Genomic DNA, 23877 nt, shown 5'->3' on the forward strand with positions numbered 1-23877 from the left:
TCAGCTGATGACAAGGAAGGCGTACAGGAGTGAGACAGATCAGCTGGCTGAGTGATATCATAACAACAACCTTGCACTCAACACCAGTAAGATGAAGGAAATGATTGTGGACTTTAGGAAGGAGAAGTTGAGGGAACACAAACCAGTCCTTATCGAGGGATCAGCAGTGGAAAGAGTGAGCACTTTCAAGTTGCTGGATGTCAAATTCTCTGAAGATCTAACCTGGGCCCAACACATTCATGCAAATACAAAGATAACAATACAGCGGCTATATTTCACTGAATTTGAGGAGACTTGATATATCATCAAATACTGTCACAAATTTCTACATGCGTGCCGTGGAGTGTATTTTAACTCGTTGCATCTGGTATGGAGGGGAGACTGCACAGGATTGGAAAAAAACTGCCGAAAGTTGCAAACTGAGCCAGCTCCATCATAAGCACTAGTCTCACCAGCATTGAGAACATCTTCAAAAGGTGATGGATGCCTCACAAAGTTGGCATCCATCATTAAGAATCCTGATCACCCAGGACATGCCCTCTTCTCATTGCTGCCATCATAGAGGAGAGGTACAGGAGCCTGAAGGCACCCATTTAATGTTTTAGGAACACCTTCTTCCCCTCTGCCATCAGATGTCTGAATGGACAATGAACCCATGTACACCATCTCATTATTATTGGTCTCTTTTTGCACAATTTATTTATTTTTATTATTGTAATTTATAAGTTTATTATTTATTGTGATGTACTGCTGTCTGAAGAGAAGAAATTTCACAATCTGATTCTGAATATTGAAAACGGGGAACATTTTAGGGCACATGGTGGTTTATTATTTCTTTACACCCTTTTGACAAAGAAGTGAATTACGCAGTATCCCAGCCCAACGTCACCTGCCTTGAGCAGTGAGAGTGTATGAACAAGAAGTGAGCAGCCACAGTCTCTGTTATTTGTGTTTCATGTTGCTCACTGAGGGTGGCTTTCTGCCTTTCGTACCCATGTGCAGCTCCAGCTATTTATAACGCACTTAGGGAAAACATCCATGATGGGATGAGGTCAAGCCCTGCTCATTAAACTCACTTATTCCACAAATGATTTATGATCATTCAGCATAATAAAGTAAATTTCACATCCTCGCAGAGAAACTGTGGCACGGAAACAGGCCATTCATCCCCCTGTTGGTTTAAGATGCTATTTATATTCCTCCCACTCTAATTATCACTTTCCTACTCCGTCTTTATTTCCCTCTCCCTTTGCAAATGCAATCTTGCTGTTCAATCTTACTTCTCCTCCCCCCCCCCCCCCCCCCCCCCCCCCCACACACACCCCCACCTCCGGGGAATGGGAGCCAAAAGCTAAAGCATAGGTTTAAGGTGAAATTTTGTATTTTTCCTGTGAGTTACCTGCAAGAAAATGTACCTCAAAGTTGTATATGGGAGCATGTATGTACTTCGACAATAAATTTTTGAATTCAAAGGGGACCCGAAGGCCAGCTTTTTTCAGAGTGTGATGCACATATAGAAAGAGCTACCAGAGGAAGTGGTTGAGACAGGTGTGTTAGCAACATTCATTTGGATAAGTACATAGGTGGAAGGGGTTTAGTCAGAGATGGGCCAAATTCTGGGTAAGTGGAACTAGGTGGGCATGGAAGCATTGGGCTGAAGGACCTGTTTGTAGCCTGTATTGTTTTAACATTTAAAGACACCAGACCATGAAGTGTTTTTCACCTCTCATTTAAAAAATCATGGAAGGGAATTATGCGAATGCCAAATATGGTGGATTATTTGTGAGTGGGGGAAGAGAGAGAATGTTTCAGGGTTATGACCTGCAGAAAGAGCAACAGATCAACTCTTCCATGTTTGTCGATCACACTTTGATGCAACGGCCAATAAATTCTAACATGCTTTAAGAGCTGTACTGGATGGGCACAGGAGCAATGACATTTATTTAGTGAGATACAGCATGGAATCGACCCTTTGAGCCGCGCTGACCAGCAATTTCCCAGTTTTTGTTACTAGCCTAATCACAGGACAACTTACAATGACAAATTAACATACAAACCAGTACATTTTTGGACTGTGGGCGGAGACCAGCGCACCCAGAGTAAACCCACGCAGTCACGGGAGAAAGTACAGACTCCATACAGACAGTGGTGGGAATTGAACCTTTACTTGGCTTTTGATATCTACTATTCTGCCCAATGTCACAGGCCAGGACTTGTATGTTTACTACTGCACAAGGGCAGAATTAGGCTGTTTGGCCTGTCGAGTCTGCTCTCATATTCAATTTCTTCTCCCTCTCAATCGCATTCTCCTGCCTTCTCCCCGCAGAGGCCAAGTCCAGGGTGGCCAGCAGTCACGAGGATGATGATAGAGTTGGGGTGGCGCATTAGAATCCTATACTTTAATGGAGGAGGTGCGGAGGAAAGAATAAGATGATGCCACACCCATTGAGATGAGGATTGGGGCGAGGTAGCCATTGTTTACAAGAGCAGCTAATTCACTTTACACTTTAGCATATTTACCAATTTGTGGTTACTTGAATGGTGACTACTTGGATGGAAAACATTCCAAAAGCACCAATATTAATTATATTACAACGTGAAACAACCAAATGATTATTATTACGATGGTCATTTATTCAGATTAGTTATTCCATTCAGAGCCAATCCGGATTCGGGTTATTATAATGACCATCAATCCAGATTGCATTTATTAAAAGAGTAGATGAGCGGGAATTATAGCTGTCATTTCAGATATGCTATCTTTAATAGTCTCGAAATCAAATCATTGTGAAGATAACGACCCAACATACGATTCTCAGGGCGGCTCAGTAGCGTAGCAGTTAGCATGAGATTATTACAGCACCAGCGACCCAGGATCTGTAAGGAGTTTGTACATTCTCCCCATGACCACGAGGGTTTTCTTTGGTTTCCTGCCACATTCCAAAGACAGATGGCTTAGTAGGTTAGCTGGTCACATGGGTGCAGTTGGGCGGTGCAGACTCATTGGACAGAGGGGCCTATTGCCGCACTGTATCTCTAATAATGCTACATATTGGCCACCGGTCTTGATAGCTGTTTCTCTACAACCATTCACCGTAACCACTGATTACCACTTGCAGTTCCTCCCTAGGTTACCACTGCCCAAGGGCACGTCATCTATACGAGGGAGTGTTTGTGAAACTGGTGAGTGCTGTAAGGCTGCAGGCATCTTTTGCTGAGTGAAAATGGAGTGGGGTATTCCCAATCCCAAACCCCCAACAACTCCCAGATCTGAGCTGCAATATTCGAGGGCTGGGTCAAGCCAAGTAGAACTGGACGCTGAGCCAAGTGAGATAGGCTAGTGGCTGTTCTTTAAATGCCCGTTTACCCCCCCCCCCCACCCCCACCAGTCACAGGTGTTTATGTGATCCTCTCCCATACACAGCTTTTGTCCATTTCTGACTTGCAGACTGTTTGGGTTATGAACCATTCTTTGGAAAGGAACCCTGCTATAATTTGGGGAGGACTTGTGGTCAGATTTTTTAAGGGCAATGGATCTGAAATTTCATCCCATTGCCTCACTTTTTTTTCTTTAAAGTAGTAATTGATCTTGGTACGAATGAAACACAATTGTCAAACAGATGTAGACTCACTACAGCTTATGGACTCACTTTCAAGGACAAAAATCATTTCTCAATATTTATTGCTTATTTATTTATTATTTTTTTTGTATTTGCACTGTTTGGTATCTTTTGCACACACTGGTTATTGTCCGGACTGTTGGGTGTAGTCTTTCATTGATTATATGGTAATTCTTGGGTTGACTGTGTGCACACAAGAAAACAAATCTCGGGGTTGTATGTGGTAATATATATGTACTTTGATAACAAGTTTACTTTGTACTTTGGAAGGAAATAATTACATTGCCTTCTCAGGAAAAAGAGCAAGTGCATTACTGTTTACATTTTGCAGTTTCAAAATTGAAGCAGTGGTATCATGCCTTTCCATTTATGCCTGAAGTAAACATTCCTTCACACCGGCTAATGACTATTTACACAGTGGTTTTAATTTTATCAGAGATGTGAGAGTAAAAAGAGGAAACATGCAGACATTTTCTCTTGTGCCACGTTTATGTTTTTAGCGTTTGTATGTTTTTGATAGCCATGTCCCACATGGTATCACTTTGGGTACTCTAAACTTTCAATATTGATCAGAACACTCAAAAAGAAGAAGGGTCTCGGCCTGAAGTGTCAACTGTTTATCTCACTCCCATGGATGCTGCCTGGCCTGCAGAGTTCCTCCAGCATTTTGTGTGTGTTGCCCTAGATTTCCAGCATCTGCAGACTTTGTGTTTATAAGTATTTTAGTTAGGCTTTGTTAGACATCTGTAACATTGTTTGGTTACTTGCCTTACTAACTAGCAACACAGGAAAAACCCCTGGATGCCACATTGACGATAGTTTTCACATGTTACTGCTGAGGAAGTATTAAAGTTATAGAGCATGGATTCAGGCCCTTCAGCCCAGCGAGCCCATGCTGACTATGCTGTCCACTTAGGTAGTCCCAGTTTCAGCCCATATTCCTGCAGCCGCCTCCCATACATTAATAGCACCTTCGCTCCAACTTTTTAATTCTGATTCCCAATCCCGTTCCAACGTGTCGGTCCATGATCTTGTGCCACGATGAGGACACCCTCAGGATGGAGGGGCAGCAACTTGTATTCCATCCGGATCACCTCCAACCTGATGACATGAATGCCGATTTCTCCTTCCGGTTTAAAAAAAAATTCCCTCCCCCTTTCCTCTTCTGTTCCCCACTCTGGCCTCTTACTGCTTCTCTACATGCCTATCCTCCTCCCCTTTCTGCTGTGATTTACCCTCCTAGCAGATATCTTCATCTCCAGCCCTTTACCTGGTTTTCCCCTGTCACATTCCAGCTATCCTCCCTTCCCATAACCCTACCTTTTTATTCTGCCTTCCTTTCCAGTCCTGAAGAAGGGTCTTGGCCTAAAATGTCAATTGTTTGTTCATTCCCATAGATGCTACCTGACCTGCTGAGTTCCTCCAGCATTTTGTGTGTTGTGCTTTGGATTTCCAGCAATTGCAGAACTTGTGCACATACTTATCCAAATGCTTCTTAAATGATACTGAGGTGCCTGCCTCAAACTGCAGGTGAAAATTAAGAAGCAAATGTGACAGATATTGACATGATTGGACATGTTTGCTAGAACTGTGTGCTTTGGATATTTTAATTGTGATCAGGCAGGGCAAATTGCGTGGGTATTTTAGGTCCCTCGAGAAGTCGCTTGCATGATAGTCCATGCTTGCCTTGAGTGCGAGGGAGGAAAGTTGTATAGCAGTCCTGATGGAAATTATCCAATTTCTGAAATCAGAGAGCAAGGAGGTTGAGTTGGATGTGTTAAATGGAATTTACTGTACAGCTGCAACACTTGCTGGCTTCCTCCCGCAGATATTCAAATTGTGTTGATTGTTGACAGAAGTGACGCATGTCTTAATGTACACAAATCTAATTTCTTGGCTGATCTCTGGTTTAAAAAAAACAAGCACAAGACTATTTTGCAGGATGGGGGTGTGGTGTTGAAAAGACAAAGGGTATTTTTGTGATAGGGTCAACATCAAACACTATTGGTGTTGCCTGAGTTAATGGTGAATGCTTGTTAATCATTGCTGATTGGTTTTGTACTTTCTTCTCCGTCTTATTTCAGTTTTGAGTTACAACAGGCAGAGCTGCCTAATCTCTCAATTATTGGATCGGATCAAAGTTCAGCAGTCCCATTACATCTGAAGAGTTGAGCAGCAAATGGGAGAAGACGGTTTCAAAAATACATTATTTATGCCAGAGTAACAGTGATAATTTTTGATTCTGGGCAAACTTCCTCTGTTGAAATTTTGACAATGCTGCACATTGTCTACGTTTGTGAAAGAGCGAGGCAGTTCTGCCTTCGGACCACGTACTTCACAAATGAAACTGAAGCAAAGTCTTGGAGTGAGTTTGCATGTAATTAAGTGTAAACATTCAAAGCGGAGAATTGGTAGGGTTGCCTTCCCGTTTTTGATATCTTTTGTAATATACTTTGCGCTATTAACCCTGTATAAGACAAAAATCTATCAAGCTTTTGTTTTCTCTAATCCATGGTTCAATCTCCCATTGCCCAGGTTCTGATGTTGCACATACTGGATGGGTTCAAGGTTGTGAGGCAGTGTGGCAGGCCCCTGTGCTCTTGACCAGTGGTCGCAACAACACCAGCAGAAGATTCAGCGCTACCTCCGATAGTGGAGACACTGGAATAGGCACTTCAAGCTCAGATAGCATCGAAGGTAGGTGAGAATTTTGAACTAACTATGTAAGTTGCTTATTGTAAGGTATGAGAGTGATTTTCATTGTAATTGGTGAAAGCAGATTGCGCAGGATGGAAACGATTGATGGTTGATGCGATAGCAGGTGACTGTATGTATAGTTAAGCATGAAAATGATTCATTTTACTGTGAGTTTTATTTTGTAGCATTGAATATGGCGAGGTCATTAGAAATGTCTACTATTTTTGTTACAAACGGAGGCAGTGTTGTCAAGATTGTCTGGTTGTAATTATCTACTTCAGTTGCAGAGTTCGTTTATATGACGTCTTTCCATGACCGTGATGTTCTTGGCAAATTTTTCTACACAACTGGTTTGCCATTGCCTTCTTCTGGGCAGTGTCTTTACAAAATGGGTGACCCCAGCCATTAGCAATACTCTTCAGAAATGATCTGCCAGTCATCAGTGGTCACATAACCAGGACTTGCGATATGCACCACCTACTCCCATGGTTTCACGTGATCCTGATCGGGGGGGAGGGGATGGCTAAGCTGGTGCTACATCTTGCCCAGGGGTGACCTGCATTCTAGCAGAGGGAAGGAGTGCCTTACACCTCCTTTGGTAGAAACGTTTCTCCATCCTGCCACCCCACTCATAGCGACTCAAGATTTGAACAATGCGTAAAACTATATCCAAAAATCCCCTATGGGTCAACATTTGATCTGTTCTGAAGCATCTTTGCCATTCAGTTACTACTAGAAATGAGGCTGTTGAATTTTCAGTGGGTATGCTAGTGATAAAAGGAGATGAAACATGGTAATACTTGTGTTCATCTCCTTTTGATCTGCATTCACTATAGATATACCGTGGAGAGCATTATAACTGTCTGCATCACTGCCTGGTATGGGGATTTGGGTTACTGCACAGGATCGAAGTAAGTTGCAGAGAGTTGTTACTCAGCCAGCTCCATCATAAGCACTAGCCTCCGTAGTATCCAAGACACCGTCAAGGACCGATACCTCAAAAAGGCAGCATCCATCATTATGGACGCCCATCTCCCAGGTCATGCCTTGTTCTCACTGTCACCAAGACGGAGGTACAGAAGTCTGAATGCACCCACTTAATGATTCAGAACCAGCTTCTTCCTCTCTGCCAAGCTATTTCTGAATGGACATTGAACCCATGAACACCACCTCACTACATTTTTAAATCTTTTTTTTTGCACTACTTATTTAACTATTTAAAATGTGCATTCATACTGTAATTTGCATTTTTCTCTATTATTGCATTGTTCTGCTCCCACAAAGTCAACAAATTTCTTGACATGTGGTGGTGATATTAAACCTGATGCTGATTGTTTTGGACAGAAGCTTCTTGTGCATGAAATTCTGTGTACAAATCACCTCTATTTCAATTGCATAGTTGTATGCTATCTGAAGCTGCAGCTACTTGAGAATGATCATCCAATGTAAGCCTCTGTCGAGACTTTCTAAAATCAACAAGCTATCCTTTTTGATTTTTCCCACTTATAATAATAAAAATAACCAGTTTCAAGGACACATACAAGGGCTGAAACTGACATAGAGAGAAGCTAAAGATTAAAAATGAGCTTTATTGGCTTTGTTTGTCATAGGTACAATGGTGAAATGAGTAATTTGCATCAATGACCAACAGTCTGAGGATATGCAGGGGACAGCCGTGTGCCTCTCGTGCCTACACAGCATCCTCACAGCTATATGATAATATGCAGTTTATATACAAAAAAAAAGTTTGCCTTTAAATGATATCTCATCAAATTTCTGGAAAGTTTCAATAGTTAAACCATAATGGATTTCCTTGAAGGATTATTGTTACTATGTAGGCAGACACAGCAGTAGCAATTTTGTGAAATTAAAATATTTTTATGATCAACTATAATGTATTTGGTAAAGATAGCTTTAATTATTAAGTACTATTTTAAGATATCAGTAGCAATTACACAGCGATGTAAATATTTTAATGATATTAAACTGCACAGTGCTATTCTTAACCTATATTCAAGGCGAATGGTTCCGAGTTTGCACCTGGCCAGCCCTTGCACGCTTTTCATCTGTGCCGGGGTGAGCGTCGAGCTAGTAACTTGCCCTCGGGGGGAGAAAAAATCTCAAAATGCCTCAGTAATAGAAACAATGCTGCGTAATGTGCCACAAGTTGTGAAAAGGAACAGCAACAACAAAATAAAATAAAACTGGATTAATTATTGACAATATTACGGATAATTTAGAACGTTAAACCAAGTACCTCAAGTAATCATCTCATGCATTCCTCTTCCATGTTTAATTTGGCTATTACTGTGGTGAACTACATATACCTGTCTGGACTGCTCCTGTGGCTCCTCCCACAGACCCCCTGCTGACAGCTCCTGTGGCTCCTCCCACAGACCCCCTGCTGACAGCTCCTGTGGCTCCTCCCACAGACCCACTGCTGACTGCTCCTGTGGCTCCTCCCACAGACCCCCTGCTGACAGCTCCTGTGGCTCCTCCCACAGACCCCCCACTGACTGCTCCTGTGGCTCCTCCCACAGACCCCCTGCTGACAGCTCCTGTGGCTCCTCCCACAGACCCCTGCTGACAGCTCCTGTGGCTCCTCCCACAGACCCCTGCTGACAGCTCCTGTGGCTCCTCCCACAGACCCCCTGCTGACAGCTCCTGTGGCTCCTCCCACAGACCCCCTGCTGACTGCTCCTGTGGCTCCTCCCACAGACCCCCTGCTGACTGCTCCTGTGGCTCCGCCCACAGACCCCTGCTGACTGCTCCTGTGGCTCCTCCCACAGACCCCCTGCTGACTGCTCCTGTGGCTCCTCCCACAGACCCCCTGCTGACTGCTCCTGTGGCTCCTCCCACAGACCCCTGCTGACTGCTCCTGTGGCTCCTCCCACAGACCCTGCTGACTGCTTCTGTGGCTCCTCCCACAGACCCCTGTATAAAGGTGATTGAGGCCTGATGCCCGGCCTCATTCTCCAGGATGTAGTGTTGTTCATTCTTCCAGTCAATAAAAGCCGATATCTCGCTTCTTGCGTCTCAGAGTGAGTTATTGATGGTGCATCAATTACTTCTCTGTGATAACTGCAGGTTAATATAGTAAAGAACTTGCTTTGTAAATTCAGACCAGGTGAAATGTAACTCATTGAATTTGAACTTGACTCATCTTTGAATTGAATGAAGACCTTGGGTAGTTACTGTCCAGTGTGGCTGGAGATTAAATATACTACTAACTATTGGCTGGCATGTTGGAGATGCTGTACATCTCTTCCGAAGGAGGTCTAAAGTGCATCTTCTCTCTGCAAGCCTGCGGGTGCCCTTGAGCAAGGTGTAGCACCTGCTTAGCCACCCTGATCATGGTCATGTGAAGCCATGGGAGCAGGCGGTGGATGGTTGTACGAGCAGCTGGTGCATATCACAAGTCCTGATATCACAACCACTGATGCCAGATAGACAATCTTTCAAGTGTAATGATAATGGCTGAGGCCACCTGTCTTGTAAAGACACTGTCCAGAAGAAGGCCGCTATTTCCATAGAAAAATTTGCCAAGGACAATCTGGTCATGACCATGATTGCCCACTTCATATGACACAGCACATAATGATGATTAACAGTATAACAGTCTTGTATGGCTCTAAATGTAGTCACTGATGAGAATAATCCATTGAATGTGTGTTATTGCTGTGGCACAGTGCAAATCCTTTGTGCATTGTAATCTAACAAGCATTGTAATTCTTAATTTTCTATTAGACGGTCTTTTACCTCTTTTTAAACACGCTGTCTTTGAGTACTCTCATCTTTGTTGTTCTTTCAGTCCCAGATCCGGTCTTGAATTCATCCATATTCCAATTCCTAGTTCACAAACATCCTTTTATCCCAGACAGTTTATTACCAGGAGCTTCCAGGTACTCTTTCACCTTTATCAGAAAGGTTACAAACTCGAGTTGAATACAGGATTAAGCAGATATCCGGCTGATGGAGTCCTTGCATGCCCACTGCCTTTCAATTGAAGCATTAACTGAAGCCTTTTGAATCTTAAATGAGCCTTGGATTCCAACAAAAAGGGCATGATGCTAAATGCTTCATTCCAGGTCGTGAACTGTGTATTTTGCCGCAAGGCAGAAACTGCAGATCTATTAACTGCAGTTACTAGCTCTCAACAAAGCCAGGAACGTGCCAGTCAGGGTTTGGGAATGAATCTGGAGTAATGTCACAAACAGCCTTTTTCAGCCTTGTGTTTCAATGGTGAGCATAATGTTAATTTATTGGGGTTTCCTTCACCAATTGTATAAAGAAAAATTGTTTTGGCCATGTGGTCTGTGTGTAGGATGAGCCCACACCTCGCAATGCATTGTGGGTTCTCAATGGCATGGGAGCCAATCAACTTGCTCCTCGGGTGGGTGGTGCCAGCCACAGCAAAGCATGCTTTGTCTTCTCTCCTCTCCCTTCCTTCACCTCCTTGGCAATGCTCCCTCGCTTCCCTACTGTGAAATTTCTTTTACAGTGTTCGGTGTGCAGCATGGCAGCTGCCAGCTCGGCATTGGGATCCAAACAGAAAAAGCAGAGATCCTGTTTTAGTTCACCAATGCATTGCGAAATGCAATAGGGCTATTTCTCATCTATGTTTGCAACTCACTACTTTTCTATTTTTGTTTTAAGGAAATGGAGCAGGCAGATAGAAGTGAGGCAAAGCAGCAGCTAGGCCATGGACCCTATACAGATTACAGAAGAGGAGGTGTTTGCAGTCGTGAGGCAAATTAAGGTGGATAGATCCCCAGGGGCTGAGAAGGTCTTCCCTCGGACACCATGGGAGGTTGTTTGGGACTGCAATTAGAGGTCATGTGTTAAGGGTAAAACATGAGGGGGAACTTCTTCACTCAGAAGGTTGTAAGAGTGTGGAATAAGCTGCCTGCACATGTGTACGTGGATGATAAGGGTATAGAAGGCTGTGGTCTCAATGCAAGTTGATAGGACTAGATGGGCCAAAGGGCCTGTTTTTGTGCTGTACTTTTCTAGCTCTATATTTAGCACATTTAATCTACCAAAACAAGATGAATTCCAATTTCTTGGTAACTCCGCCTAATAATGTTCAGCAGTTTGGAATTGCATTTTCTGGTATGATCTAACAATGCATAGTGTCTTTAGGGAGTTGAGAATAAAAAATCCTTTTTCTTTGCTTCTCCAATGAGTCCTGTGGTACTGTGTCATTGCTGGAATGGAAAATAGCACCAGCAGACAAAAGGGATGCGAGAAAGCTTTCCTTGTCCGCTTAATAGATCTATCTTAATGCAGTTCATGCATTTTTATTTTGTATTCTTGAAAGGCAAAGACAAATGAAGTTTTTGTAATCCAGTACAAGAAGTCCAAAGAAGACAGAATTGATAAGTTCCATTGATTTTTGTACTTTGTGCTAGTTTGAATCGTATTGTCTGCTGGCACACTTTCAGGGCAGGCTCTGCAGAGGTTTTACTCCTAAGGCTGCAGAGCCAAGGTTATTCAGAGGATGCAAACGCAAGATAATATTTCACTGAAAGGTTAGATGCTAACTTCAGGAGTGTAATCAGCAGGATGGCACCATGACTGCGAATGCAAGACGCAGGATTATTTCAGTTTCAACACTCTTCATGTATCATTCCCGTCAGGATGTCAAGGAAGGCAACCACAAAGACCGTGGATAATCTCAGCTACCTCTTATTCTCCACCACCTTGACTGAATTTTTGTAGTTACTCGCAAGTCAATTAAGATTAGAATCTGATGGTATTTTGAAGATGTGACATTTCTGTACTGCACACTCAGTGGCCACTGTATTAGGTACCCCAAATAAACCAGCGTGGCAGCAACTCGATGCATAAAAGCAAGCAGGCATGGTCAAGTGGTTCAACTGTTAATCAGACCAAACATCAGAATGGGGAAGAAATGTGATGTAAGTAACTTTGACCCGTGGGATGATTGTTGGAGCCAGTTTGGGTATCTCAGAAACTGCTGATCCTCTGGGATTTTCACACTCAACAGTCTCCAGTGTTCACAGAGAATGGTGCAAAAAAACAAACAAAAACATCCATTGAGTGGCAGGTTTGTGGGTCAGAGAGGTCAGAGATGAACGGCCAGACAGGTTCAAGCCACCAGGAAGGCAACGGTAACTCAAATAACTGTGCATTACACCAGTGGCATGCAGAAGAGCATCTCTGAATGCACAACATATAAAAGCTTGAGTGGATGGGCAACAGCAGCAGCAGGTCACAAACATGCACGCAGTGGCCACTTTATTGGACAAAGGAGGCACTGGAAGCTGAAGGTTTGTAAGATGCTGGAAGAGTGGGGCGAAGGAGATGTCAGCTAAAGAAACAGCTCAAGATTTTCCCAGCAAACATCAAGGATTGCAAGCTTCTGCTAAATCTCCATTAGATAGGGAGTAAGCATACTCTTTCAAAGGAACGACAAATGCTATTGAAGATCGCTTTGGGAACATATTCAAACTTTCAGACGTTCATTTATTATCAAAGCATGTATCCATATACAACACTGAAATTTGTCTTCTCCAGATAGTCACGAAACAAAGAAAGAACACAAAAATTGTTCAGAGAGCAACGTCAAACCTAGCATTCCCTGTACAAAAAAAAAATGGCATCCCCAATGCCCCCTTTTCCCCACACAAAATGGAACAGCTCATTGGCCCCCCCTCCAACAAACAACCCTTCCTTCTGTACACTAACAGAACACAACAGAATATTAGCGCCGAAGCACCCTCACCCAAACATATTGACATGTTTTGTAAAAGTTAATTGAAAATAATTTGTCTTATTGGCCACATGTAATATTCAGGGTGGGTGCTGTATCATTTTTAGATGCTTAGTGCGTGTCTCTGCAGAACCATATGGAAACAGCGATGGTGAAGGGGAGGGCATTTTAAGAGAAGCTGTAAGATCACCCATCTGAGTTTTTTGTATCTTCATAGTTGCTTTCACCATGAACAATTTTCCACATTTGAATTTGATTTTGAATTGTTTAAAATGCTTTTGGTGGAAATGTTCAAGTATCATGCTGTGATGGTAAGGCTTGAAGTATAGAGCCATTGCTACTATTGAATACCCTTTATGTGCCTGACGTAGTGAAAGTGTAAAACATCACAGAAATCACTCCTTACGCGACTCCCTTTTCCATTAATCCTTCCCCACTGAACTTATCCTTGCGAGTGGAACAAGTGTCATACCTGCCCCCATACCTCCTCCCTCACTACCATTCAGGGCCCGAAACAGTCCTCCCAGATGTGGGGACACTTCACCTGTGAGTCGGTCGGGGTCATCTACTGTATCTGGTGCTCCTGGCGTGGCCTCCTGTGTATCAGCGAGACCCCAATGTAGATTGGGACCGCTTTGCTGAGGACCTACACTCTGTTTGCTGGGAAAAAGTGGGATCTCCCAATGGCCATCTACTTAACTCTGCTTCCCATTCCCATTCCGACATGTCAGTCAATGGCCTCCTGTACTGATGCATTGAGGCTACACTCAGGCTGGAGGAGCAGCACCTTATATTCCATTTAGGTAACCTCTAGCCTGATGGCATAAACAAGTTTTTGAACTTTGAGTAATTGCCCCCCTCCCCCTTTACCATTCCCAGTCCTGTTTCCCTCTCTCACCTCATCTACGTACCTGCCCGTCACCTCCATCTGGTGCTCCTCCCCTTTTTCCATGGTTATCTACCCTCTCGTATCAGATATCCCCCTTCTCCAGACCTTTATCTCTTACACCTATCAGCTTCCCAGCTGTCTTCTTCACTCTTCCCCTTCGCCTGGTTTCACCTATCACCTACCCCCTTGTACTTTTTCCTCCCCCTCCCCACCTTCTTGCTCTAACTTCTCATCTTTTTATCCAGCCCTGATGAAGGGTTATGGCCTGGAACGTCAACTGTTCACCCTTTTCCATAAATTTTGCCTGGCATGCTGAGTTCTCCAGCATTTTGTGTATGTTGCTTGGATTTCCAGCATCTGCAGTATTTCTCGTTTCCCCTTCCTTGACTCTTTGTACTTCATGCCGTCTCATTAAATCAGTCAGCATAATCAAAGACCCCATCCACTGGAGGCACTCTCTTTACTTGTCTCTGCCATCAGGGGAAAGATATACAAAAGACTGAAAGCACATGCCACCAGACTTGAGGGCAGCTCGACTATTAAGACTATTGAATGATTTCCTAGTATGACAAGCTGGATTCTTGACCTTACAATCCACCTCATTATGATCTTCCACCTTTTTGACTACTTGCACTTCACTTTCTCTGTGGCTGTTACACTTCAGTTTACATTCTGTTTACCTTGCGCTACCTCAATTCACCGTGCAATGAGTTGATTCTTACGAGCAGTATGCAAGACGAGCTTTTCACTGTACCTCGCTAAATGGGACAATAAAATTCCAATTCCATTTGCTTGATAGTTTATATGAATCAAATATTGCTTGAGGAGAACAAGTAGTTGGGATTTCCTGTTTTGATTCTTGGTTTATTTGCCTGCAGATGAAATAGATGTTAAGCTGTCTGGTTTTATTCCAATATATTCCTCATTCTTCAGTGCCATAGCTTCCTTCCCCTGTATGAGTCCTTGCTTTGTGCAAGCTGGAGTGAAACTTAATAAGTTGCAAGTCCAGGATTATAGCCACCCCTGCCATCATGCAGGGAAGTTGCTCTGTTTTATGTACTATCATGTATCCCAAAGCCTCTTGTGATTTCCTGACTTTGAAAATTGATATTATAATGAACTGACCAAGGCACAGACCATAAAATGTGGATTTTTAAAAAAACTGCAAAACTGCTTAAATTTATCCAGCGTGTTTAACAAGAAATACTTGCAATTTACAGCATCATTTAATAATCAAGTTCAAAGAACTTCGTCAAAGTATAACGGGGGGGGTGGGGGGAAAGTCTTCCTGGTGCTTTGCAGATTTTTAAGGAAATGAGTAATGAGTGAGAGTAGGGGGAAATAATGAGGGAAGTTCAGAGATTTGGAGAAGGAGGTGAAGGTGAATTAGGGATAGAATTCTTGATTTCAAGTCTTGAGCAGATACAGAGAAAGCTGGCAATTGTTGAGTTCAAGGTGTTGAATTGAGTTTAATTGTTGAGCACAAGATACTGGAGGGACATAAATTAGTGTAGGAGAATGCTACAGTGTGAAATCTGAGGAATGTGTAGAATTAATTACCTGATTATAAATTTGAGGCATTGAAGGATTGGAAGGTGTTATAACTGGATGTGGATGACTATGAATGGCAAGTTGATCTTGACATGAGTTTGGGTGAATACCACAGAAATTTGAAGGATCTGTGTGTGAGGTAGGAGGCTATCCAGTCGAGCACTGGAGAATAGGGGAGATAATGGCATGATTGAGGATTTCAGAAGCAAATTGGTTAAGATGGGATTGGAAATCCAATAAGGACAATGTTACTGAGGTGTAAGCTAACAATATTTGTGTGATAAGGTAACCAAGCTGAAATCACAGCGTACAGTAAAAGAGGATGCCATGTCTGAGAATATCCTGGGTTCTGCTTGATTCAATTCTAGGGTCATAGATGCACATGGTTTCGAATCTGGTCCTTTGATCCATGCCAAACATCAAAAACAGATCTATAATGATGCCAGTTCTAGCATTCAGCCTCTTGTTTCAAAGGCCATGGGATGTTAAATAATCATTTAAGACACATTAAATTTTCTGTGTCCAAGAAGAAGGATGGAGTCAGTGATCAGAAAAGGAGAGAGTGAGAAGAACAAAGGTAGTGACTTTGTTTCCACTACATTTGAGTGGATGAGGTTGTAGCTCGTGTGCTTTGGAAGCTGAACGTGCGGCCTGCTAACACAGTGGAGAAATTTAGAAAGGGAAGGTTGCACTAGGATTCCTTAAATGTGGAATTTGATTTCATGATGACAAACGCTGTCACCAAGGGGGAAAATAGATAGCTGAGGACGTCAATCCAAGAAAAGGATATTGGGGAAATGTGGAGTTGACTGAACAACAGCTTTTTAGATATCATGTAGATTTCATTATTTAGATGAAATGGGACCATGCAAGGATAGGATCATGAAGCTGACGGATGGGTGCAGAGAAGAGGATCTTATGATTTCAAAACTCTTTTTCAATGATATTGTTACCACTTAAACTGTGATCAGTTTCCAGTGAGGTTAGTAAATGTCTGCCCAGTTGCTAGTGTTTAAGACTACGGGGAGGGGCAGGAAGAAAGCAACTACATCCTTTCAGGTGAGGCAACACTTCATCTGTGAATCTGCTGGGATGTCTGTTATGTCTGGTGCTCCCGATGTGACCTCCTCTACATTGGTCTGGTCAAGTCACTTTTTATTGTCATTTCGACTATAACTGCTGGTATAGTACATAGTAAAAATGAGACAATGTTTTTTCAGGACCATGGTGTTACATGACACAGTACAAAAACTAGACTGAACTACGTAATAAAAAAAACCACAGAGAAAGCTACACTGGATTACAGACCTACCCAGAACTGCATAAAGTGCACAAAACAGTGCAGGCATTACAATAAATAACCAATACAATAGGGCAGTAAGGTGTCAGTCCAGACTCTGGGTATTGAGGAGTCTGATAGCTTGGGGGAGGAAACTGTTACATAGTCTGGTCGTGAGAGCCCGAATGCTTCGGAGCCTTTTCCCAGAAGGCAGGAGGGAGAAGAGATTGTATGAGGGGTGCATGGGGTACTTCATAATGCTGTTTCCTTTGCGGATGCAGCGTGTAGTGTAAATGTCCGTGATGGCGGGAAGAGAGACCCCGATGATCTTCTCAGCTGACCTCACTATCCGCTGCAAGGTCTTGCAATCCGAGATGGTGCAATTTCCGAACCAGGCAGTGATGCAGCTGCTCAGGATGCTCTCAGTACAACCCCTGTAGAATGTGATGAGGATGGGGGGTGGGAGATGGACTTTCCTCAGCCTTTGCAGAATGTAAAAATGCTGCTGGGCTTTCTTTGCCATGGAGCTGGTGTTGAGGGACCAGGTGAGATTCTCCGCCAGGTGAACACCAAGAAATTTGGTGCTCTTAACAATCTCAACCGAGGAGCCGTCGATGTTCAGCGGGGAGTGGTCGCTCCGTGCCCTCCTGAAGTCAACAACCATCTCTTTTGTTTTGTTCACATTAAGAGACAGGTTGTTGGTTCTACACCAGTCTGTTAGCCGCTGCACCTCCTCTCTGTAAGCTGACTCGTCACTCTTGCTGATGAGACCCACCACGGTCATGTCATCGACAAACTTGATGATATGGTTTGAGCTGTGTGTTGCAGCACAGTCATGGGTCAGCAGAGTGAACAGCAGTGGACTGAGCACGCAACCCTGGGGGGCCCCAGTGCTCAGTGTGATGGTGTTGGAGATGCTGCTCCCGATCTGGACTGACTGAGGTCACCCAGTCAGGAAGTCTAGGATCCAGTTGCAGAGGGAGGTGTTCAGGCCCAGTAGGCTCAGCTTTCCATTCAGGTGCTGAGGGATGATTGTGTTGAATGCTGAACTGAAGTCTATGTACAGCATTCAAACGTACATGTCTTTTTTGTCCAGGTGGGTTAGGGCCAGGTGGAGGGTGATGGCAATGGCATCATCTGTTGAGCGGTTGGTACGGTATGCAAACTGCAGGGAGTCAAGTGAGGGGGGCAGCAGGGTTTTGATGTGCCTCATGATGAGCCTCTCGAAACACTTCGTGATGGATATGAGTGCAACGGGACGGTAGTCATTTAGGCAGAACACTGAAGTCTTCTTCGGCACGGGGACGATGGTGGCAGCCTTGAAGCACATTGGAACAGTGGCACTGCTCAGGGAGATATTGAAGATGTCAGTGACAACATCTGCTCGCTGGTCTGAACATCCTCTGAGCACTCAACCAGGAATGTTTTCTGGTCCAGTAGCCTTCCATGGGTTGACCCTGCACAGGGTTCTTCTCAGATCGGCCACGGTGAGACACAGCATCTGGTCATTTGTAGGAGGGGTGGACTTCCTCGCCGCCACGTCATTTTCCGCCTCAAAATGGGCGTAGAAGTTAGTCAGCGCACCTGGGAGGGAGGCATCACCCGCAGTCAGGTGATGTTGTCTTGTAATTGGTGATGTCCTGGATGCCCTTCCACATGCACTGCGAGTCGCTGCTGTCCTGGAAGTGGCTGTGGATTCGCTGGGCGTGTGCACGCTTTGCCCCTCTGATGGCTCGGGACAGTTTGGCCCTTGCTGTTGTTAGTTGTTGGTGAGACCTGTCATAAATTGGGGACCATTTCATTGAGCACCTCCATACCATCTGCCAAAAGCGGAACTTCCTAGTGGTCAAATATATTAATTCCAATTTTCATTCCCATTCTACCATGTCGGTCCATGGTCTTCTCTTGTGCCACAATGAAGCCACCCTCAGGGTGGAGAAGTAACACCTTATATTCCATCTGGGTAGCCTCCAGCTGGGTGGTAAAAATATCAATTCCTCCTTCCAGTTTAAAAAAAAATTCTCCCTCCTCCTCCACTCTTCTTTTCCCCACTCTGGCCTCTTCCCACTTCTCACCTGCTTATCACCTCTCTCTAGGTTGTCTCCTCCTTTCCTTGCTCCTATGGTCCACCTTCCTCTCCATCTCCAGCCCTTTCCTACCCACCTGGCTTCACTTATCACCTAGTTGTCGTCCTCCTCCTCCCACCTTTATATTCTGGCATCTTCCCTCTTCCTTTCCAGTTCTGAAGAAGGGTCTTGGCCTGAAACATTGACTGTTTATTCATTTCCATAGATGCTGCCTGACTTACTGAGTTCCTCCAGCATTGTGTGTGTGTGTGCGTGTGCACGTGCGTGCGTACGTACATAACAGGCTGCTCTGAAATACATTGACATGTTTCATTATCACAAACCATCCATTGCCAAGAGTGAAATGTGCCTACACTCAATAAAGGATTCATCTGCAGAGAATTCAGAGGAAATGTGTTGGGCAGCTTGGCATGTTAATACTGTAAGTTGGAAAATGCAAAATCTGCTCATCCTCGTTAAAACAAACTGTTGGAAATAACTTGCAAATCAGTCAGCATCTGTGGAGGGGGAAAAATAGTCATTGTTTCAGTATCTGTCCTTCATCAGAACCATCTGATTTTAAACATTTACCTGGTTTGGGTCATCGTCTACACACGTTGTCCCGGAACATTCTTGACACAAAACTTGGTCACAGCTTCCCGCTCACAAAGGCGGATATTAATCACGATGTATACTGTGGTTAAGTGGCCTAGCTTTATTTCTTGCTCGTTTTCACCAGGGTTCCCATGAGACGAATGTTAAATATGAACAAGTGGGTCAGCAAAATCCTTCTGACCACAGCATCAGACTCCATTGCATCTTGCGGACCTAAAAATAATGCAACGGGCCACTGGGTACCAAACAGCTTGTTACCACACAGCATGATGCAAAGTTGAAAACCATCTAACAGCTTCATAAATAACTGCATCAGATCAAGAAAAAAAAAGTTAACATTTAAATGCATAGTGGGAGGGCTCAGTTAGGAGGGGTGCTACTTCACACTTCCAGAAACCCAGTATTCTAGTGCAGCTTGTGTGAATTTTGTACAGTCTCACTCTGACCATGACTTACACCAATGACTGTGTGGCTAAGCACAGCTCCTACGCCATATTCAGGTCTGCTGTTGACACCACTGTTGTTGGCTGAATTAAAGGTAGTGATGAATCAGTATGTAGGAGGGAGATTGAAGATCTAAGTGGTGCCACAACAACCTCTCACTCGATGTCAGCAAGACCAACGCGCTGATTATTGACTTCCGGAGGAGGAAACCAGGGGTCCATGAGCCAGTCCTCATCGAGAATCAGCAACTTTAAATTCCTCCGTCTTATCATTTCGGAAGACTTCCCCTGGGCCCATCACACAAGTGCAGTTACGAAGAAAACATGGCAGCACCTCTACTTCCTTAGGAGTTTGTGACATCTAAAACTTCGATACATTTCTATAGATGCGTAGTGGAGAGTATATTGGCTGGCTGCATCATGGCCTGCTATGGATACACCAAAGCCCTTGAATGAAAATTGCTACACAAAGTGGTGAATACAGCCCAGTCTATCAAACGTAAAGCCTTTGAATATATCTACATGGAGCGTTTTCATAAGAAAGCAGCACCTATCATTAGGGACCCCACCACCCAGGTCATACTCTCCTCTCACCTCTGCCACCAGGAAGAAAGTACAGGAGCCTTAGGATTCACACCAGCAGGTTCAGGTTATTACCCCTCAACCATCAGGCTCTTGAACAAATGGTGATAACTTCACTTGCCCCATCATTGATAAGTTCCTACAGCCAAAAGACTCACTTTCAAGGACTCTTCATCTTGCGTTCTTGATGTTTGTTGCTTATTTATTTATTTGTTTGTTATTTCTTTATATTTGCACAGTTGTCTTTTGCACACTGGTTGAATGCTTAAATTGATGCAGTCTTTCATTGATTCTATTATGGTTACTATACTATTTTGGGTATTCCTAATGAATTTCAGTATTGTATATGGGTGCCATATATATATTTTGATAATAATTTTTGAACTTTGACTGCAAAGGTTTTTTCTGAGTGCTCTGATTTCCTCCCACATCTCAAATATGCGCATGTTTGTAGGCTGATCGGACACTCTAAATTTATTCTGGTTTGTAGGTCAGAGGTTCCCAACCTGGGGTTCATGGACCCCTTGGTTAATGGTAAGGGTCCATGGCATAAAAAAGTTTGGAAATCCCTGGTGTAGGAGAATAGTAGAATTGGAGGGTATTTCAAGAGGATTGGGCAAGAATTAAATGGGATTAATGATAAACATGTACTTGATTTTCATGATATAAAAGTCTATGATCCCATGAACATTGTCTTGTTATTTGTCTTTTGCGTGATATATTTTGCAACTTAGTAATTTTTGTCTTGCGCTGTATTGTTGCCACAAAACAACAAATTTCATAAGTCAGTGGTAATCAACCCAATTCTGATTTTGTAGATCCTGTTTATAGTCTATCTGCTGATATATTCTTGCATCTTTGTCACGTTGTTGAAGTTTGCAGCCACAAGAGCCTATAGCCCAGAGTCAGATCACATGCAACATATTAACACGTCTTTAAAAAGGAAGTCACCACTCTCAATGAAAACAGTGTAGAAAAAATATCAAAGCGGTATTTGTAGTGTGGTAACAAAGTGAAGTATCTTCAGGGCTCATAACATTAATAGCTACAAAGGTTTTCAAAAAGAATTGATCAAATACACCGAGCTGTGTATTAATACATTATGTCTGGATCATTGCAACTCTGCCTAACAGCAGATGACTGTATTATAAGTGGGCCACTGTTTTGTAATGCCATATTTCTGATCCAGCTCAAATATTGGAAGTGATTATAGTGACATAATTAGACCTACTTCAATGATTCCTCTGGTGCAGAACAGATTTACTAGAGTGGATCCAGAGATGTGAAATTCCATCTAAAGGGTTAGACTGGAAATGCTGGATAGTTCTTTTGGAAGCAGTGAATTGAAACTTGATTACGTTGACCAAGATTGCAAATGGGTTCAAAAGGAGGAACAGAGGGAAGCTGTTCTCAGTTAACTGGTCCTTCAAGGATCAAAGATCTCAGCAGATGATAAATGATGTGAGTGAAAATATTTTTTAAATGGAGCGCGTAGTTCAGATCTGAGATTTATTGTCTGTAGGGTAATTGTAAGATACTGAAAAGAAATTAAGTAGTGACGTTATACTGTCGTACATAAAATGGTCCATGCACTTTATGTTAACCTATCAATTCTCAGGCCACGCCACTCAGGAACTTGTGCTAATATTATTTTGTGACTGTTTGTGCTAGATATCATAACTATATGGGCTGTGTGTGTGACTATACGCATTGTGTTTTGTACCTTGGCCCCAGAGGAACATTGTTTCATTTAGCTGTATACATGTGTGTGGTTGAATACAAAAATTCAAGTTCAGTTCAAGTTTATTGTCAGAGTTATATAGGGAGGGGATGGTGCATGGGAAGCAAATAGTAAGGGAATTAGAATGGTGTGGATTCTTTGGGCCAAATGGCCTCATTCTATGCTGTAATAATTCAAATTACCGACAAATTACATATATAATGAATCACCTCTCTAACCAATAATCTCGGCGAGTTTCAGATCTTATTATGTGCATACTGCAACACAAAGGAAAACACTTTGCAAGGTTTTTCCTGAACTTTCCGCTACTCAGCAGTCTGCTTCCACTCACTACAGTCGGCCCTCCTTATCCGCGGGTTCCGCGTGCACAGATTCAACCAACCGTGGATCAGGAACACCCAGAAGTTTTCTCTCATTGTTTGAGCATGTACAGACTATATTTTCTTGTCATTATGCCCTAAACAATACAGTATAACATAGCATTTACATTGTATTAGGTATTATAAGTAATCTAGAGATGATTTAAAAGTACAGGCAGTCCCCAGGTTATGAATGAGTTCCGTTCCTGAGTCCATCTTTAAGTTGGATTTGAAGTCGGAACAGGTACATCCGGTATTATTTAGCGTCAGTTAGTCAAACGTTTGTCTTAGTATATAGCATATATTTTACCTTTCTATTCATATAAAACACTGAAGAAACGTATGTATTTCAATAATTAAACTACTGCGTTGCTTAGTAATGTAGCTTTCATCAGGGCAGGGCCTTTCACATGCTCCATTAAAATTGTTCCGATCATTGACTGACTGTAGGCTAACGCTTTTCCAATGTCTGGTGGCATTTCACCTCTTTCTGATCGCTTTATTACTTCCACCTTATTTTCAATCGTGATTATTTTCGTGAACAGAAACACAGTGGATTCAGAGCTGCGCCGGGTCCTAAAGTCCACTGCTCTGAGACAGGTTAAATAAGGGAAGAGCATCTGCAATTTTTGGTATCCGTGGGGGGGTCCCGGAACCAATCCAATCCCCTGTGGATAAGGAAGGCTGTCTGTACATTTTTGTCACTACATTCAGATATGGCCCAAGTGCAGAGAGAGAGAGACACTGAAGTGGGTCAATAGTTCACAGACTTTAATGTGAACAGAGTTGGAAGGAAATGAAAACAACAAACGCTAGGCCAAACAGGGCCACTAACTAAAACTCTCAAATGGAAAGCGAAGCCACACTGCGGCTGAATGGATTAACTAAATATAAAATGAATACTGCTGGTCTTCAGAGTCAGCTGACTGACAGTCCAATTTCTCAGGCAAGGCCAAATGTAAGCAGGCAGCGAAACATTACTGTGCTTTGCTCAAGTCTTGACAAGTGCTACAATGAAAAAATGGAGTTAAATACCATCACAATGAAATAATAATGGGCTGACACGTGGATATTCACGAGTGCAATTGCCGTATCTGCTGCACTGTCGAATCCGTGGTTGTAACAATTTTAATCACATGCCTTGCAACAGACCACAATGGATTCAAATGGGAATGATGCCAAATTTATGGTATTTAGAGTAACACACGCAAAATGCCAAAAGAACTCAGATGTTTAGGCAGCATCTATGAAGAGAACTAGAGTGGATGCTTCGGACTGAAACCCTTCATCAAGACTCAC

General features: G+C 43.1%; 1 protein-coding gene across 3 annotated transcripts in view; it reads left to right on the plus strand.

Moving 5' to 3' along the window:
• Positions 1-23877, plus strand: part of cep85l (centrosomal protein 85, like) — a 322550-nt gene that overhangs the window by 55849 nt on the left and 242824 nt on the right. For all 3 annotated transcript variants that reach the window (XM_073057398.1, XM_073057396.1, XM_073057397.1), the window contains exon 2: positions 6156-6317. In XM_073057398.1, the coding sequence (XP_072913499.1) occupies positions 6156-6317 (162 nt within the window). The remainder of the gene's footprint in view (positions 1-6155; positions 6318-23877) is intronic.

The sequence above is a fragment of the Hemitrygon akajei genome, chromosome 9 (genome assembly GCF_048418815.1).
Source record: "Hemitrygon akajei chromosome 9, sHemAka1.3, whole genome shotgun sequence".
In the NCBI taxonomy this organism is placed as follows: domain Eukaryota; kingdom Metazoa; phylum Chordata; class Chondrichthyes; order Myliobatiformes; family Dasyatidae; genus Hemitrygon; species Hemitrygon akajei.